This window comes from Notechis scutatus, chromosome 2, assembly GCF_049901735.1.
Source record: "Notechis scutatus isolate UNSWTSFEM ecotype Mainland chromosome 2, rNotScu1.2, whole genome shotgun sequence".
Classification (NCBI taxonomy): domain Eukaryota; kingdom Metazoa; phylum Chordata; class Lepidosauria; order Squamata; family Elapidae; genus Notechis; species Notechis scutatus.
Window position 1 is genome coordinate 265,702,548 of NC_142010.1, and position 20,162 is coordinate 265,722,709.

Below are 20,162 nucleotides of genomic sequence, written 5' to 3' on the forward strand. Positions count from 1 at the left end.
TATCAATACGTGGCCCTACCCTTTGGACTGGCATCGCCCCCGGACCTTCACCAAGGTCCCGGCGGCCCTGGCGGCTCATCTCAGGAGCGTTCCGTCCGCCTCCACTGCTACTTGGACGTTATCCTTATTCTATCCCCGTCCAAATCCCAGGCAGTCAGGGGATACCAGGGTCACCCTCTCGCCTTATGGGCACACGGGTTTCTAGTCAATTGGCAAAGAGCCAACTTACCCCTTCCACCCGAATCAACCTCTTGGGTGCCATAATTTATTCCGTTTCTCAAAGAGTTTTCCTCTCTCCGGAGAGGTTCCTTAGCATTCAAGCCCTGGTCAAACAGAGCAGGCGTTCAAGGAGGGTGGCCTTGCTGGACTTCTCTGAATTGTTGGGCAAAATGGTGTCACCCATCTCTATTATTCCCTGGGCCCGTCTACACAGTAGATCCCTCCAGTGGCTCCTGCTCCCGTTCCAACGATCCGGAAGAAGCAACTCGAAGGCCAGAATCAGGGTCCCTCCAAGGGTCCTCACGTTTCTTCTCTGGTGGACCAATCCCGCCATCAACAGAGGCCACCTCTTCGCGGAACCTCAATGACTCTCCGTCACTACGGACGCAAGCCTGTCCGGTTGAGGCGCTCATCTCGACTCGCTCTCGGCACAGGGCAAATGGTCGCCGACCGAGCAGAGGTGCAGTATCAATTGGCTAGAGCTTCACGCTGTCCATCTGGCCCTGTGCAGTTTTTCCTCAGATCCGCAAACATCACGTTCTCGTTCTCACGGACAACGTCACGGCCAATGCCCATATCAACAGGCAAGGGGGCACCCAGTCCATCCAGCTAATGAGGGAAGCCGGCGCCTTTGCCGCTGGACAGAATCCAACCTCCTATCTCTAAAAGCCGAACACATCTCCGGAGTAGACAATACTCAGGCGGACTGGCTGAGCAGGGCCACGGTGGACCAGGCAGAATGGCGTCTCCATCCATCCCTACTCGAAAGCGTCCAGAATATTCGGCCTTCCGGTGGTGGACCCTTTCGCCTCTCCGTCCAACACTCAGCTTCCACGGTTCTTCTCCCGGTATCCGTCTCACCGGTCGGAGAATCACAACGCCATGCTTTGCCCATGGCCCCCAGGGCTCCTATATGCCTCCCCTCCGCTCCCGTTAGTTCCCAGAGTAATACAGAAACTCATTCAGGAGAGGGCAGACCTTCTCCTGGTGGCTCCCTATTGGCCCAGGCGACCGTGGTTTGCGGACCTCCGCTTTTTATCGGTAACGCCCCATGGAGGATCCCCCAGACTGGGTCTCCCTCTCTCAGGGGCCCCTTCTGCATCCGGAGCCTCAATGGCTCCAGTTAGCCGTCTGGAGGTTGAGCGGATCCGCCTGACTAGTGAGAAGCCCTCAGTCAAGTCATCGACACTATTTTGGCCGCCAGGCGACCTTCCACTACACGAATTTATGATGCCACTTGGAAGGGGTTCTGCAAGTGGTGTAGCGGGTCTCAGATTGATCCCCTCTCTCCCTCTGTCCTCAGATCCTAGAATTCTTCAGGAAGGCCTTCGCAAGGGGCTCGCACCTAACACCCTGAGACTACAATTTTCTGCCCTCTCGACCGTGGTCTCCTGTGATAACTACGGTTCCCTTTCTCATCACCCCGAATTAGATCTTTCCTTAGGGCGCCACCAACCTGTGCCCTCCCACTGTTCACAGGTTCCCCACATGGGACCTCATCAAGGTCCTCGTTTATCTTACTCGTTCCCGTTCGAGTCTTTGAGGGATTCATCCCTTCAGTTTCTCACCTTTATGGTAGTTTTTCTAGTAGCTATTACTTCTGCTCGTCGAGTTTCGGAATTAGCAGCTCTGTCAGTCAGGAGCGATCTATGCGTGTTCCATGCAGTCCGAGTGGTCCTTCGTCCCGACCCCACCTTCCTACCAAAAGTCAACTCTCCCTTCCATAGGTCACAGGATCTGGTTCTACCAAACTTTTGCCCTAGGCCCTCCAGGGGCAGGGGGTCCTCTGGCACTCCCTAGATGTTAGAAGGGCCTTGCGTATATATATTAAGCGCACTCAATCCATGAGAAAGTCGGAATCCCTCTTCCTATCCTTTCAACCCAGGTCACTGGGGCTTAGGGTTTCTCCTTCCACCATCAGTCGCTGCATCAGGGCCACCATTGCGAGGTGCTACCTTTCCCATTCCTGCCCGCTCCGGGTGGAATAACCGCCCATTCCACCAGAAGTGCAGCCACCTCGGCGGCCTGGGCCACGCAAGCCCCCATCGCTGACATTTGTCGGGCAGCCACCTGGACCTCTCCGTCCCCGTTTATCAGACATTATAAAATAGATACGTACGCCTCAGCGGAGGCCTCTTTGGCCGACGGGTCTTACAGAGGGTCATCAGTGATCCGGAGGGGCCTTCGGGCCAGACGGAGTCCCACCCGTAGGGACAGCCCAGCTTTGGTATGTCCCAGTCTCTGGATGCTCCGAGCGGCTCGAGGAGAATGGGCGTTGGTTCTTACCTGATACGCCCTTCTCGGCGAGCCGCGAGGAGCATCCAGCCCCACCCTAATTTCTCCGTCTGGTGGGGACTCTTGCTTCAGCCAAGGAGCCAATAGTAGATTAGAAAGAATTAATAACCTCTCTTCTCGTTATCGCAAAAAACTGGGGAGACGCTGCGCGATACCACGTGAGGGCGGAGCGTTCCTCATCTAAAGCTCAGCCTGCAAGAAGAGGACTCAGAAGCACATCCCAGTCTCTGGATGCTCCGAGCGGCTCGCCGAGAAGGGGCGTATCAGGTAAGAACCAACGCCCATTTTCGAGTTGCAAATAGAGCACAGTTAAGGCAAATTATGTCTGTGTCCATGTTTCAATCTGACTAGAGCTGGAAGGGACCTTGGAGGTCGTCTAGTCCAACCCCCTGCTCAGGCAGGAGACCCTATGCCATTGGCTAAATCCACCTGTCTTCAACTTACGACCACAATTGAGCCCAACATTTCTGTTGCTAAGTGAGAAATTTGTTAAGTGAGTTTTGGCCCATTTTACAACTTTTCTTGCCGCAGTTAAGGGAATTGCTGCAGTTGTTAAATGAGTAACACGGTTGTTAAGTGAATGTGGCCTTCCCCATTGACTTTGCTTGTCAGAAGGGGATCATATGACCTCAAGACTGGTAATGTCATAAATGTGAGTCAGTTATCAAGCATCTGAATGTCAATCATGTGACCATGGGGATGCTGCAACCGTCATAAGTCTGTAAAACGGTCATTAACTTTTTTTCAGTGCCGTTGTAACTTCGAATGGTCCCTGTGAACTGTTGTAAGTGGAGAACTACCTGTAAATTAAATACATTTTTTAAAATAGCTGATTAAATTCAAAATAGTTTAGATTCAAAAACCGTGCTAGGCAGTCATCTTAGTTTGGAGGAAAAATCCCTCTAGCTTAAATATATTGAAACCTCCCAGATCGGTGGGTCTTTCATGCCAAGGTTGAAAGTAGATAAATTTCAAAGATGGTTAATTTAAATCTAGATTTACAATTGGAATCATAGTTGAAAATGTGTATTAAGTGCCTATTAAAAAAACCATGACCAGGGATCAAGGAGATAATTAGGAAAATAACACTTGCTTTTATTTGCTTGCACATGCTAATATGAAGATGAAATGTAAACTGTCAGTCCCAATAACCAACTAACAGTGCAATAACCAAAGTCAAGCAAACAAGGTCATTAATGCAATTTAAAATCTGGTGATCATTCCTTCCCCTCTTAGGCTGTCAGGGTAAAAATAACTTTCAGGGCTGTTCTTGAATGGAGCTGATTCAGCTCCTTAAACTCCAGGATATAGCTTGATGCTAAGTCATATTTCAAATTTTAATGAAAATGAATATGAAAAAAACCCTGGTTAAATAATTGTGTTGCACACAGTTCAATAACTTCTGAAAATGAACTCTCTGTATAAACACTAAATAATCCATGCGATATCAAACAAGAAAAATATACTTTTATTAGAAACAGTGATGGAACCCTGCTGACCAATGAATAAACCATGATTTAAAGCATTGAACTGACACCTCCCGACCAGTGATGTCAATACAATCCACCCTGGTTTGCCATTGTAGTGGGATTTCTGTTTTATTTTCGTGTCGACCCTTAAGCCTTCCAACCTTTTCTTTTTTTACAATATGCAATTCAACAGAATAAAAATCAGCTTAATGTAGCTTGATGTACGTAGCTTGATGTACAAGTTGCCTAAGTAAGGTTTGAAGAAAGCTTTCAAAAGAATGCAGTGGTAATCACTGTTAGAGATTAATAGTTTAAAACCCACTAGATACCTGGATGAGCTTTCAGTGAGATCAGTTAGTGATGGCGAACCTTTTGGGCTCAATGTGTCAGAAATTTGGAAAATGCCTAACTTGACTTTGCTGGCGTGTCTCTGTCTCTGTCTCTCTCTCTCTCTCTCTCTCTCCCTTCTCTCTCTCCTCTCTGTCTCTCTCTCTCCTCTGCCTCTCTCCCCTCCTCTCCCCCCCTTTCTCTCCTCTCTCTCTCCCTCCCTCCCCCTCTGCCTCCCTTAACCTCCTCTACCTCTCCCTGTCTCCTTTCCACCCCTCCCCCCCCCCCTCTCCCCCCTCTCCCCTCTCTTCTCCCCCTCCCCCTTCTCTCTCTCTCTCTCTCACACACACACATCTAGAAAGTCTAGGACAGTGTGCCACAGCCAACTCACCACAGGACAACTTGCTGCAGGGCAAGAGTTACACTAGCGTCAAAGACATGGTGAAGTAGAATCATTAAAGCAACGATGCAAAAGTTAGGATGACCAAAATCAAAATATTTTTTTAAATTATTTTAAATCCTTCAATAACATTGAATTGTCCCGCGGAGGGCTGGCCATGACGAGTTGGCAGCGATAAGTTGGCTGCGGCTAGTTGTCCCATTCCGAATCTAGGCACCCTGAACAGCTTCACTTGCTAGCAGCCCGAGGTTGGGCCAGAAGTGGGGAGCCAGCCCCCCCCCATCCCTAGTTGCCACTGTTGCCTCTCAAAAAGGCCGCCTTCCACTGTTCACACACATGTGCAGGCCCTGGTCTCAACCCGCCTCCAGAAACCCCACAAGAACAGGCCGTGCTTTTGGGAAGAGTTGTTGCATGTTGATGAACTCTGGGGTGTCATCCCAAAACAATGAGGCTGTATCACCTTTGACACTCATGTCATAGGCTCATCATCCCTGGACCTAGGATGTGGAAATCGGGCATTTGAAACCCCAATGGACATAGTCACCAATAGGAAAGCTCTCAACTGTTAAATTTTGAATCATAAACTCATTTGCAGGGTATCTGGACCACTCCAATCAGCAGTCTGGGCAGAGTAACTGCTCCCTTAATCTGACTTAGAGTGAAAACAGATACCTGGGAGTCCAAAGTTAAATCCAGAACCACACAGTCTTCTTATGATAAAGCAGAGCTTTGAGGAATTCCTGTTGCATACATTAAGCTGAACCGATGTCTACAATGGAGTTTGTCATATATGTCATGTGTCAGGATTCTAGCAATCACTCTAAATTAAATCATGATTCTCGAGCTAAACTTCAAAAAACTTCAAAGGATTCATTAGAGGCGACATACTGGCACTGCCCTGTATGAAGCCAACTCTGGCATATGTAATTTACAGTCACCTGTGACCCTGTTTACCCCCTCCCTCGGGTGTGTCATAAATCACATTCTCCAATTGAGCACGTTCATCTGGGCAAAAACTGGTATTTTAGTTACAATCTGTTAAAGATAAGAGTTGGAATGTACATTCACTTTCAAACTGCTGCATCTGCTCTTCCAGATTTCCTTCCCCCCCCTCCCGCCCCCATGACAACTACTAAAACAGGCATAGGAAGGTTACTAACTCTGCTTTTTACAAATGTCTTTCAGATTCTCAATGGCTTCTAAGAAGTTGGGGTCTGATTTTCACGGTAAGTGAATGGCCAGGGCTGGATCTGTGTTGTTGAGGTAATTCGCCGTTAGGAGAATGAGCGCATACAGGGAGACGTAGTGAGAGAAGTGTTTGAATAATACACACACAGCACACAGATACACTGTACAGTAAATGTAGGTTTTTACTCCCAGACAGTTTAAGCAAAGTTCAAGATAAGCAGTCCAAAAGTCATTCACAGGTAAATCAGTCAGTGTTCATTTCAGGGATAATTCCAATATCAAAGTCCAGTATCAAAAACAGTTCAGTAACAGACTTACATCAACGATCAGTAACAGTCAACTCTCTCCAACAGAAGGAAACTGAGACTCACTCACACTCTCTTTTGAGACTTCCTGAGACTAACACCAAACAACCCAGGTTTCTGGCTCCATCTTATGGCCATTTGCAGAACCACACCCAATTGCAGTTTTTACATTCTCTTAAAAGACATAGTACTAAAATGGTTCCTGGTTTATATATTTCCAACCCAAATAGCCGTTAGGTGACTTATATTCCTAACATGTGTTACCCACCTGGAAGTCGTTTCTCCCTGGTTATTACATGAAGGATTCTGACCAGAGGATTTAATGGTTCATGGAAACTCAGTAGGCTTTAGAAATAGCGCTCGCCTTACGACCATAACTTGAGCCCAAAATTTCCATTGCTAAGCAAGAGAGTCGTAAAGTGAGTTTTGCCCCATTGGTCACCTTTCTTACCAAACTTGTTACGTGAATTGTTGCCGTTGTTACATCAATAACACAGTTGCTAAGTGAGAATAGAGAAAAACAAGACATATTTCAGTATTGACTCAGCATACATGCCTGGAAGTGGACAGAATTAAGCAATTTCTTAATTTTTTCTATTGTTACACTTACTACAGAGAGTATTTTGCATCTGGTCTTAATTGTACATTTTTGGGTACTAATAAATAGCAGGAGGTCCTCTCCCACCTAAAGTTTTCCTAAGCATGTACTGAAGTGATGCAAAGCCTGTGCTATGCAGGCAGTCCTTGGCTTATGATGGGTCATTTAGTGACTGTTCCAGATTATGATGGATGTCCTCAAACACCACAGGAAGACCTTGACTGATGACCATCATTGAGGCCAAAATTTTTGTTGTGAAGTGAGACATTTGTTAAGTGAATTTTGCCCTGTTTTACGACCTTTTTTGTTAAGTGAATTACTGCACTTGATGAATTAGCATAAGCTGGTTGTTAAATGAGTTTGGCTTTCCTCATTGACTTGGCTTATCTGAAGGTTGTAAAAGGGGATCATGTAACCCTGGGTCACGGCAACCATCATAAATATGAACCAGTTGCCAAGCATCTAAATTTTGATCACGTGATCATGGGGATGCTGGAAAGGCCGTAACTCTGAAAAACAGTCATAAGTCGCTTTTTTCAGTGCCGCTGTAACTTTGAACGATCACTAAAAGAGCTGTTGTAAGTTGAGGACTACCTGTATTTACAACCCGATGGGAAAGTTATCACTCTGAAAGTTATCACCACTCTGTGGTGACCTGACTTATGACCAGAATGATGTAACTTCATAATTCCAAGTTCAATTGCAGCTGTAAATCAAGGATTCCCGCATTTGACCAAGGCACCCAATTTAAGAATACGGTGTTAGATACTTTTGGTGGAGAAGAACTTCAGAGAATTGTTCTCTTACGGAAGGCCGGTCTCCAGAATGGAAAATTGCACAACTCCTGTGCCCTGTGCGGAATTCTTGGTTGTGAAAACTTCTCTATAACTTATCCCTGGTATTAGACATTTGATGGGAATTTGTGTTCCCAAAAGGAATGGAAATGGTGGTCAAGGCCAGCTTTCCTTAACCCAGCTAAGAATTCTAGAAGTTGTAATCCCAGCACGCTTGGAAGGCTGACTTAGATAGAGGTTTTCCTTGCAGTTGCTTGGTGTCTTCTAGTCTTAACAGAGGATAGAATCCAGATCACATGAAGGGTTAGTACCACTTTATAAGGCCTTGGGAAGACCACACTTGCAATACTGCATCCAGATTTGGTCACCCTGACATAAAAGAAAGATGTTGAGACTCTGGAAAGAGTGCAGAGAAGAGCAACCAAAAATAATAAGGGGACTGGAGGATAAAACATACGAAGAACAGTTGCAGGAATTGGGTAGGTCTAGTTTGATGAAAAGAAGGACCAGGGGTGATATAACAGCAACCTTCCAATATTTGGGGGGCTGCCCCAAAGAAGGGGGCGGGGGTGTGTGTCAACCTATCCCCCAAAGCACCTGAATGCAGAATAAGAAGCAATGGGTGGAGACTAATCAAGGAAAGAACCAACCTAAAAAGTAAGGAAAAATTTCCTGACCGAGAGAACCATCTTATCAGTGGAAAGAAGTTGTGGGTCCTCCATCGCTGGAGGTTTTTCAAGAAGAGATTGGATAGCCATTTGTCTGAAGTGGTATAGGGGCTCCTGCTTGAGCAGGGGGTTGGACTAGAAGACCTCCAAGGTCCCTTCCGACTCTTATTCTTTTCTGTTCAGTCAGTGTTGTCTCCTAGCCATTGCCCGGACAAGTCCCTTCAGGTGTTTTTGTTTTGCCAGAAGTATTTCCTCCTTGCCTCCTCTTTAGGTCTGAGAGAATGACTGGCTCTAAGTGTGCCCAGGGTTTGTGCCTTAGGCCCTAGAACCAGCAGTCTCCCAGTTGGGCCTGTTCCTTCACAACCGACACGGCTCTAGGGCAGGAGAGTCCAACCTTGGCAACTTTAAGACTTGTGGACTTTAACTCCCAGAATTCCTCAGCCAGCTTTGCTGGCTGAGGAATTCTGGGAGTTGAAGTCCACAAGTCTTAAAGTTGCCAAGGTTGGACTCTCCTGCCCTAGACTGAGTCAGAAGTTTTATCCATTATACCACACTGAGCAAACTGGATAAGTAGGAGATCTGCGTTGATTGCTAAACTGCTAAATCACAGTCTGATTTCTTCCGTCCAGGGTCCTTCAGTTACCTTGATGATGTTCCATTCAGGATAGGAGAAAAATTCAGAAGACCAGCGAAAGTTGGCCTCCCCATTGGTTTCTATTTGCCAGACTCTCCCCAACTGATAACGGAAGCCCAGGTGAGTCATAAGTCCTGGACATTTTTTAAAAAATAAAGGATGCTTTAACCCGTTTGCTGAATCGCAATTGACATGATAAGGAACGCCTAGCACATTATCTAGTTCCTAATTCATGTCTCTGGTGAAACTCACCTCAGTTTAAACCTCATTGGGTTGATTCCTTGTGTTCCCTTAAACCAGAACTGCTTTGATTTGTTTGCACCTCTGCTGCGTTGTGTGTAGAAGCCAAAGAACAAAACAATAGATTTGCAGTGGTCAGTACTTCTTTGTTAATCACCAGGGAGAACTTAAGTGGAAGTTGCAGTCAAAGGAAGAGATCCTCTTTCTTTTGAAGTTCCTCCTCTTTTGAAGATTTTAGATTCCGATGCGTCCTCACAGCCAAGGTGTTTTGACTTCATACTTGGCTTTTGCAGAAGTTATCTTAATAAGGGCTCCTTATTTGGCTCTCAATAAACTACGCAAAAGGATCTGTAGGTGCATTTCCTTTAGAGGAAATACCTTTGCTCTCGGAGTACTTCAGTTTGTGGGGTCCTTGGTGTTCTTTGAGCTTGGTTGTTTTCTTGCAGACTTTTCACAATCCAGCTGGGTAACATCAGTGCTAGAAGGGAGGAGGGGGGAATGTTCTTATTTTATATACTAGTATACAAAAATGAGAACAAATCCCATTCCCTTGTAATACTGATGGTGTTATCTAGTGTGGTAATGAAATGTCTGCAAGAAAACAGTGAAGCTTAGAGAGCACCAAGAACCACACCGTCATCGTCCTCCTCCTCCCTCTCTCCTTTTCCTCTTCCCTCCCTCTCCTTTTCCTCCTCCTGCTCTCTCTTTTCCTCTTCTCTCTCTCTTCCCTTTTCTCCTTCCTTCTCCATCTCCACCACCACCACTTGTCCTTCTTTCCACAACCCCCCCGCTCCCTTCTAGCACTGCTGATGTTACCTAGCTGGATTTCGAAACACCTGCAAGAAAAACCACAACACTCACGAGCTACTAAATCTTCTCTTTGGTTGATTCTCCGGTCGATTACCACGATTTCTCTCTCTCTCTCTCCAGTATGACTTCTCTCTGGAAAAGAAAACGATCGAGTGGGCCGAGAACATTAAAAGAATCCAAGCTGTCCAGCAAGAAACCGAGCGGAAGGCCAGGGAGACGCTGGCCAATGTGAAGGGGGGCTCAGAGGAGCACCTGCCCGAGGGTTGCGGCCTGGGGGCTGCCCTGTCTCTCCCCATCAACCCCATCCTGGCTGGCCTGCATCACAACTCCATCCTCACTCCCACTCCGGCCAACAGCAGCGCTTTGAAGCAAAAGGTCCTGAGTCCCTCCCACACCAAGGCCGACTTCAACCCAGCGGACTTCGAGTGCGAAGAAGACCCCTTTGACAAGTTGGAGCTGAAGACCCTGGATGACAGGGAAGAACTGAAGAACATCCTCCAGATCCACGCCGACACCATGGGGCCGATCGTGGCCCAACTGCTGGACGGCGGCTTGCCTAAAGTGGCGCCCCCGTCGGTCTTGCAAGACCAGGAGGTCCTGGCCTCTTTGGAAAGGGCGGCTTTGGACCTCAAGCCCCTCCACAAACCCAACGGTCTCGTGACCTTGCCCCAGCTGGGTGGGTGCGAGAAGATGTCCCTCTCGCCCGTGACGACGGTCAGCAACATCAAGTCCCTCTCCTTCCCAAAGCTGGATTTGGATGAGAGCGACTTGCAGGCTGCAAGGCTGGCGAACACCTACCGAGCACACAACGGCACTTTCCTGGGCGCTTTACCGGACAAAGCCAATGAACTGAATGGACACCATGGGACCGGGGCTCCTGCCTTTGCCGTGGACCCTGGCCTAGACACGCGAACGCTATCCTCCGTGTCCAGAGGTCCTTCCCAGCCCACCTCCGTAGCATGTACAGAAAACATTCCGGCTCTCACTACAGCCACAGCGGTAAGGGCTGCACAATAGGAGAAGTGCGCTGGGGTGTGTGTGTGTTAAAGCATGAGCTTCGATAGGAGGAGGAGGAGGAGGAGGGGTTGTGATGGTGGGAGCTGTATATTTTTCTCTCTCACGATTTTTATTTTGTTCAAAAGATCAAAATCCAAAGGTGAAAAAATCAAAGAGACACAGAACAAAACTAAAAAAAAACAATGTACCGTATTTGCCGGCGTATAAGACGACTTTTTTGCCCTGAAAACATGCCTCCAAGTGGGGGTCGTCTTATACGCCGGGAGGACTCCGACTCCCACTTCGAGCTTGAGTTGCAGCCGGGAGGGAGGCTGGGGGAGCGGTGTGTGTGTGTGTGTGTGTGTGTGTGTGTGTGTGTGTGTGTGTGGCGGGTGTCACTCGCCACGCGCTGCGCAACCTTTCCCCCTCTTCCTTCCTTAGCGGTGTGGGGAGGAGAGGATTCAAGATCCTCACGTGCGGCGTACTTTTCTTTTTCTTTTTTTCTTTTTGCACGCAGGTTTTGCATGCGGGCGGCTGTAGGTTAAGGATGGGGAGCCCCGGGTGGGTTATCAGGTTTTACGGTGCTTCCAACATGTGCGAACGGTGGGAGAGCGGAGAAGAGAGCGAGCGAGCGCCCGCTGTGTGAAATCCTGCCGTCAAAGCAACACTGGGGAGGCAGGGTATAAATTTACCAGGTTAATGTAGCAATGGTGATTAATGCCCAGAACATTGTTTTGCGGGTATTGGGGTGTGTGTGTGTGTGGTGGTGGTGAGGAGAGGTTGTCCTTTGAATGCGGAAAAGTAGGTGTGACCTTGTGTAGGAAAATAAAGAGATCCTTTTAGCGTGTTTGGCTTCTTTGCCTCCCCTCGTTCGTTTTGACGTGGAGATAATGGCCTTCGGGCGGGAGGGGAAGAAAACGGTAGCTGGATCATTTCAAATTTCACTTACTCTCCTGCCTCACTTCAATATGTCTGAGCAACTCCAGATACTGGAAGACTTTTTGAATGAAAGTGTTACCTCCATTTTTTTTTTTTAAAGAGGGCCACTTGGGGAAAAAAAAAAGATTCTAAGGAATTCCTTGTTTCTTGATTAAAGAGAAGGCATTGAATATACTGTTCCTTGGCAGCCTTTTCAGTGTCCGGGTTTTGGTGTGTGTGTGTGTGTGTGTGTGTGTGTGTGAGAGAGAGAGAGAGAGAGAGAGAGATCAGCTGTATTGAGAAGAGAACGTTTCCTGTGTTCTCATTTTATTTACAACATATTTTACGCTTAATGGTAAGCAATGAAAAATATTTTTAAAACTCATTTCTAAACTCCATAGCTATTGGCATATTCTTGGTTCAAAATTGGATTAGCTCATTTCAAAATTGTCCAAAGCAGAAAAGTGCCAAAAAAAAAAAAAAGTGCAAAAGTGGAAGGTGTGTGGAAGAGGGGGTAGTCTTATACGGCGAGTATATAACAAACTCTATATTTTGAGTGGAAATGTTGGGGGTCGCCTTATACGCCCAGTCGTCTTATACGCCGGCAAATACGGTATTTGTGGCTGTTTTGTACTAAATGCCACTTTATAATGCCTTAGTAAGTCCATACCTAGAATACTGCATCCAGTTTTGATCGCCACACTAGAAAAAAAAGAGGTTGAGACTCTAGAAAAAGACCAACCAGGAGGATGAGGGGACTGGAGGCTAAAAGATATGAAGAACGGTTGCAGGAACTGGGCCTGGCTGGTCTAGGGAAGAGAAGGCCTCGTGGGGACACAGGATAGCAGGGTTACAATATCTAAGGAACTGTCACAAAGAAAAGGGATTCAGGCTATTCTCCAAAGCCACCTCAAACCAGGAGAAGAAGCCATTGAGGGAAACTGATCAAGGAGAGAAGCAACTTAGAACTAAGGAGGAATTTCCTAACAGAACAATTAACCGGTGGAACAGCTTGCCTCCAGAAGTTGAAAATGCTCTAGCTGGAAGTTTTAAAGAAGAGATTAGATAATCATTTGTCTGAACCTGGTGTGGAGTTTCCTGCCTAAGCATTAGAACTAGACCTCCAAGGTCCCTTCCAGCTCTGTTATTCTAAATCAGGGGTCCCCAAACTTGGCAACTTTAAGACTTGTGGACTTCAACTCCCAGCTGGCTGGAAAATTCTGGGAGTTGCAGCCCACAAGTCTTAAAGTTGCCAAGTTTGGAGACCTCTGTTCTAAACGGCATGATATTCTAAATGGTATAAATAAAAGCCATGTTCCCCAATCTGGACCGATTTTTGGGAAGACAGAAATTAAGTGGGTGATGGAATACAGATGATCCTCGGCTTACGATTCGTTTAATGACCAAAGTTACAGTGGCACTGAACATTACCCACCCAAACCCCAGTTTCACACCTGCAGCTGGAAGGAGGGCAGTGGAAGGCAGCTAAAATAGGGAACACAACATTTTCCATGTGGAAAAACAGGATAATTTTTAATTACCCCTAGCATATGTCAGTCTTTTTTCTTACAGTAGATGGACATTGTATTGACCACTTCGTTGAACTGTTTACCGTTAGTTCCAGGTCTCCTTCATCAGTTAGCTCTGATCCTGTTTTTACAGGATCAGAGCTAATGGTTACAACTTTTTTTTGTACCTTTGTAACTTCGAACTTCACTAAATGAACAGTTGTAAGCTGAAGACTTCCTTATATTGTTTTTATCACTCAGAACAATTTAGTATCAATCAGCAAACTTGATTATATTACTAGTCACCTCGGATTCTAGGTGTTTTATAAATACAGGTAGTCCTCAACTTACAACAGTTCATTTAGTGACCAGAGTTACAATAACAGTGGAAAAAAAGTGACTTATGACTGTTTTTTCACACCTACGACCCTTGCAGCATCCCTATGGTCATGTGACCAAAATTTTGGCTGGGGAATTCTGGGAATTGAAGTCCATGGAGTTTCAAGTTGCCAAAAACGAGAAACGCTGGTGCCTGAATGGGAAGTAGTCATTGTTGAGTTAGCCCAACCCCTGAAGTGAAAGGAGAGTGGGTTTTTGTGTAGAGCCTGCGTGGATTAAGCCCTAATCCTGTGGTTCTAGTTATTTTTTATTAACGCTGCTTCTTTGAAAGTTGGGTTTTGCCCCTGCGGGCTTGGTCTGGCGGTTTTATCTTGTGAAGCTTGGTGGGCTTTCTCTGCTTCGGTATGAAGACTTGGGCTGTGAGAAGCCGGGGTGGCACCACTGGTAGAATGCTGTATTGCAGGCTACTTCTGCCGACTACCAGGAGTTTGATCCCTGAATGGCTGAATGGCTGAATAGCTCAAGGTGGACTCAGTCTTCCATCCTTCTGCGGTCGGTACCATGAGGACCCAGGTTGTTGGGGGCAATAGGCTGACTCTGTAAACTGCATACAGAGGGCTGTAAAGCACTGTGAAGTGGTATATAAGTGGTATTTCTAAGTTCTGTCTGTGTGTCTATCACAGAGGTCTCCAAACTTGGCAACTTTTAAGACTTGTGGACTTCAACTCCGGGAAGTTTGGGGATTCCTGGTCTGTCTGTCTGTCTGTCTGTCTGTCTGTCTATCTATCTATCTGTCTATCTATCTCTATCTATCTATCTATCTATCTATCTATCTATCTATCTATCTATCTATCTATCTATCTATCTATCTGCATCTCAGAGTCGTGGTGCTTAGTGGTCAGATTCCAGTATTTCAGGCTAATTCAGCTCACTGCTAGCAGTTCGATGCTAACTGGCTCGAGGTTGACTCGTCCTTCCATCCTTCCGAGGTCGGTGAAACAAGGACCCAGTTTGTTGGGGGCAACAGGCTGATTCTGTAAGCTGCTTAGAAAGGGCTGCAAAGCACTGTGAAGAGGTATATAAGCACTGTTGCTATTGCTGTAACTCTGGCTTACCTTATTGGCACATGGCCTAGTCATATTCTTTGGGATCTGCCCAGAATAAGACCGGAATAAAAAGGAAACTCTTGTTGTGTTGTGGAGGAAGTGAGGCTGTCACCTACACCAAGGGGCCAGTATTGGGCTGCCTGGCAAAATCCTGGCTCTGTGTGGGCAGTAAGAGGTTGTGGCACTTAAAGGGCATTTAAGTGCTATTTCAGTTGTTTGTTGGCCTCTCAGGGTAATAAAACAGAACATTGCTGAATCAGGAAGTGCATGTTCTCTACCCTGGCAGCTGCTCTTTGGAACAGTCTCTCCCCAGAGGTCCAGGTAGCTCTCATCCTTGTGATGCTCTGGAAGGCTTTGCAAATTGGATGCACTCCCAGGCATATTTCTTCATGTTTTGTTTCCTTTCTTTTTATTGCGGGATGCTTGGTACTCTCTGAGCTTGGTGGTTTTCTTGCAGACATTTCATGACCCAAGTAGGTGACATCATCAGTATATCGTTTCTTCTTCTTCTTCTCTCAGCTGCTCTCAAATAGTTCTGAAGTTGTATGGCATCTTGTGTTTCCCCGAAAATAGGACCTACCCCCCCAAAATAGCCTGATTTTTTTAAGTGTGCCTAATACAAGCCCTACCCCCAAAATAAGCCCTACTAAACGTAGGTGGGCGTGGCCAGCACAGGAGGCAGTGAGCACAAGTGGCCGGCCGTGCAGTGCAGGTGTGTTGTAATCAGGTGGGGGATTACCTGTCCAGGCAGCAGGCGGAGGCAGAAAGAGAGGGAGGCACATGCCACAGGAAAGCTGAGAGTCAGGCCAGCTGCAGGAGGCTCATCTTTGCGTCTCTTGGCTTGCCTTCCGTCCCGTGCCTCTGCCTCTATCTGCTGCCGGTGCCGAGGCGGGAAGACGAGCCTCCCACAGCCACCCCGCCCGCTCCAGCTCACCAACTTAGCTTTCCTGTGGCCTGTGTGGTGCATCTGGATCGCCTGTCTGCCGCCACTCCCCCCAGCACCTCTGCCTCCGTCTCCTGCTTGGACAGGGAATCAACTCACCTGTGGTGTATGGGCTGCGCACTCCAGAGTGCGCCAATCAAGGGACCGGCAGGCTGTAGCTGTGCGCATGCTGGGTGTGTGTGTGCGTGTGCCCAGCCTGGCTGATCACCCTGACATCACGTATCCTCGAAAATAAGCCCCAGTGCTTATTTTGGAGCGCCCCCCAAAAAAATATAAGACTGGGTCTTATTTTTGGGAAAATACAGCACTTTTAGAAAGCAAGGCAGCAGCTTAAAGCTAAGATCGGGTTTTTATTTCTACATTGATGCAAGTGTTATTTTTTTCAAAGCCGAATATTTTATGAACTCTCAAGTGCTTTCAAACGGTTTTCTCAGAAGCTCCGCCTCAGACTTGTAATATGTTTTCTAGTTTAAGTTTGAGCTCGTGGCCATTTATTTATTTTTGACAATGGACAAACTGGACCTCAAGCCAAGTCCTTCTTTCTTTTTGACTACTTTCACTTTAAAGATGCAAGGGAGATGAGCAGTGCCAAAACGTAATGGATCAATACATAGAAAAGTAGGTGGATTGTTGGGTGGAAGAGAGAGACCCGGGTATAGTTTGAATGCAGTGCAAGTTTTATTTCACGCTACCTCTACAAGAACCTGATCTACTAATGGGCATGGAAATTTGTGCCAGGTAAGAATCAGTGGAATTCAAAGTGGGCTGGATTTAGATCTCTTGTTGGAGCAAAGATAGACTTAGGACATGCTTGACCCCTCCCTCGGGCTCAGCCTGGTCCTCTCCTACAGTGAGGGATGAATAGAGAGATAGGTGCAGATAGAAGAGGTAGGTATAGTTAGAAGAGATAGGTAGATAGGTAATAGATGACAAAAAGGTAAAAGTAGGTAGGTTGTATTAGCAATAACACATAGACTTAGATATCACTCCGTAGTGCTTTACAGCTCTCTCTAAGCGGTTTACAGAGTCAGAGTCAGCACATTGTCGTCGTCCCCCCCCCAACAATCTGGGTCCACATTTTACCAACCTCGGAATGAGAGAAATCTGAGTCAACCTGAAGATTGGCAGGATTTGAACTGCCAAATTGCAGTCAGCTGGCAGTCAGCAGAAGTAGCCTGCAGTCTAACCACTGCATCCCTGCAGCTCTAGATAGGTAGATAGATGACAGATAGATGGATGGATGGATAGAAGGATAGCTAAAGGGATGGATAGAGGGATAGGGAAGATAGAGGGATAGATAGATACAGTAGATGAGGGATGGATAGATCGAGGGATAGGGAAGATGGATGGATAGATTAGAAAGATAGATGATAGATAGATGGTAGATAGATGGATGGATAGAAGGATAGATAGAGGGATAGGAAGATAGATACGGTAGATGATGGATGGATAGATAGAGGGATAGGGAAGATGGACAGATTAGAAAGATAGATTAGAAAGAAAAAGATAGATGATATAGATAGAGGATGGATGGATAGATGGATAAATAAATGCCTGGCTGAAGGCTTCCACTTTGACTTGGGAGCAGCACCTGTGTTCTGCCTTCCCCTCAAATGCTCCCTTTCTTTACCTTTTCTTAGGTGACTCACCAAAGTTTCCTGACCTCTCAAGTGCCCAAGACCACCACCACCACCAGCAGCAGCTGCGCCAAAGGGCCCGGCATCTTCTCCTATGGGGACGTGCTGCAGGACCTGCCCCCCAGAGAGCGGGAGTGTCTGGAAATCGCCGTGGGCATGGGCTATTCGTACGAAGAGGTCTTGAAAGCGATGAAGCGGAAGGGGCAGAGCATAGAACAGGTAAGAGCGGGGAGAGGGGGGAGAAGGCAGCGAGGGCTGGGGCTTGAGTGCTCAGAGGTGTGACGTCCCCCGTGTGTGCCTTGTCCTTTTGGGCTTGAAAGACTTAGCAGCAGGTCCCAGAGCTTCTGGGGCTTTGAGGGAGGGAGGGGCAGCCTAGGAGATCACAGGTAGCCCTCCACTTACAACAGTTCAAGGTTACGAAGGCCCTGAAAAAAGTGATTCCTTACGATCATTTTTCAGTTGCGACCTTTGCATCGTCCTTATGGCCCTGTGATCCAAATTCTGGCGCTTTGCAACCCATATTCCGTTTCCCGGGTCCTGTGATTTGATCCCCCCCTTTTCCAACTTTCTGGCAAGCAAAGTCAAGGCGGGAAGCCAGATTTACTTAACAACCGTGTCACTAACTTCGTTACTGCAGTGAATCACTTAGCAACTGTGGCAAGAAAGGTCGTAAAATGGGGCAAAACTCACTTAACAGCAGAAATTTTGGGCTCAGTTGTGGTTGTAAGTCAAGGGCTAGCTGTATTAGTTACCTATTTGTTTAATTATATCCCACTTTTATTACTTTTTATAAATAACTCAAGGCGGGGAACATAGCTAATGCTCCGTCCTTCTGTTTTCCCCTAACCGGTGAGTTGAGCTGAGAGAGAGAGGGACCGGCTCCAAGTCATCCAGCGGCCTTTTAATTGTTTTCAATTAGACTTGAAGAACAAGCATCTGAGCTCCTTTCTCTCTGGATTCTCTGTGTGTAGATTCTGGAATACCTGGTTGTCCATGGGCAACTCTGTGAGAAGGGCTTTGATCCTCTCCTGGTAGAAGCTGCTCTCGAAATGCGTCAGTGCTCGGAAGAGAAGGTGAGCATTCATTGGTATAGCAATAGCCCGTAGACTTCTATACCGCTTCACAGAGCTTTCCGGCCCTCTCTAAGCGGTTTACAGAGTCAGCCTATTTGCCCCCAACAATCTGGGTCCTCATTTGACCCACCTTGAGCCGGTCAGGATCAAACTGCTGGCAGTGGGCAGAGTTAGCCTGCAATGCTGCATTCTAACCACTGTGCCACCATGGCAGATGATAGATAGATAGATAGATAGATAGATAGATAGATAGATAGATAGATAGATAGATAGATAGATAGATAGATAGATAGATAGATAGATAGATAAGATAGATGATAGATAGATAGATAGATAGATAGATAGATAGATAGATAGATAGATAGATAGATAGATAGATGATAGATAGATAGACAGACAGATGATAGATAGATAGATTAGATAGATAGATTAGATTAGATAGATAGATAGATAGACAGACAGACAGACAGACAGACAGATAGATAGATAGATTAAATACAGACAGAATAGCAGTTCTATACCGCTTCACAGTGCTTTTTCAGCCCTCTCTAAGCGGTTTACAGAGTAAACCTCTTGCCCACAACAATCTGGGTCCTCATTTTACCTGGCCGAAATGGTACCAGATCTTCTGCTGGAGCAGAGGGTTGGACTAGTCCAGGGGTCGCCAACCTTTTGGACCTCAGGGACCACCAAACTCATAATTTAGATCCCAGGGACCACTAACCGGTTCTGTGGGCATGGCCTAATTTGTGGGTGTGGCTTGGTGGTCATGTGACTGGCTGGGCATGGCTTTCATGTAAATATTATAAATATTTATATAAACATTGAATTTTGTATAAAAAAGAGCAACTTTTACCCAAAATCAGGCAAAGCAGGCAGGCAGATTGAGTTGCTCACAGGATCACAGATTCACTCAGAGATCTATCTATCTGCCATTGGCTAGCTCAGTCTCTCACGTAAAATTTGCTTGCAAGCAAACTCACAAAATTAACTCACAACACACCATGCATGTAAATATTGAATTTTTTATAATAAAAAAGAGCAACTTTTACCCAAAATCAGGCAAAGCAGGCAGATTGAGTTGCTCACAGAATCATTCAGTGATCTATCTATTTGCCATCGGCTAGCTCAGTCTCTCAAATTTGCTTGCCGTGAGTCTGCACTGAATAATAGAACCTTCAGTCCTAAGGGAGGTTCGGCTGTGCTTAAAGCAGAGCCGAAGATCTAAGACTAGCTAGAAAGCAAGAAATCCAAGCATTTCCTGCTTCCTAGCTAATCTAAATCTCCCGGCATAGCAGAACAGCTGATGGTCAGAAAAAGGAAAAATAGCAATTTAGCAGACAAGTTTACCGGGTAAGGAGTGAGTGGGCAGGGAGGGTTTCCGTGGGCCATGTGGACGACAGCCTCATGTTTCTGCGCAGTTTGGATTAATTGCTTTGGGAGGGTGCTCTGGGGGTGAGATTTCTCTGCAGCCCACCAAAATTTTCTCATGGCCCACCGGTGGGCGACCGCTGAACTAGAAGACCCCTTAAGGTCCCTTCCAGCTCTCTTCTGATTGAATTGATTGACCTGTGGACTTCAACTCTCAGAATTCATGCATGGCTGGCTGAGGAGTTCTGGGAGTTGAAGTCCACAAGTCTTAAAAGTTGCCAAGCTTGAACATTCCTGATGGGCCATCTTTTTTTTCACTGCCTT

General features: G+C 46.6%; 1 protein-coding gene across 1 annotated transcript in view; it reads left to right on the plus strand.

Moving 5' to 3' along the window:
* Positions 1–20,162, plus strand: part of UBAP1 (ubiquitin associated protein 1) — a 46,657-nt gene that overhangs the window by 24,962 nt on the left and 1,533 nt on the right. Inside the window, exons 2-6 of the mRNA XM_087958759.1 lie at positions 5,896–5,936; positions 8,893–9,017; positions 10,068–10,946; positions 17,398–17,613; positions 18,366–18,467. Coding sequence (XP_087814885.1) covers positions 5,903–5,936; positions 8,893–9,017; positions 10,068–10,946; positions 17,398–17,613; positions 18,366–18,467 — 1,356 coding nt within the window. The 5' untranslated portion in view covers positions 5,896–5,902. The remainder of the gene's footprint in view (positions 1–5,895; positions 5,937–8,892; positions 9,018–10,067; positions 10,947–17,397; positions 17,614–18,365; positions 18,468–20,162) is intronic.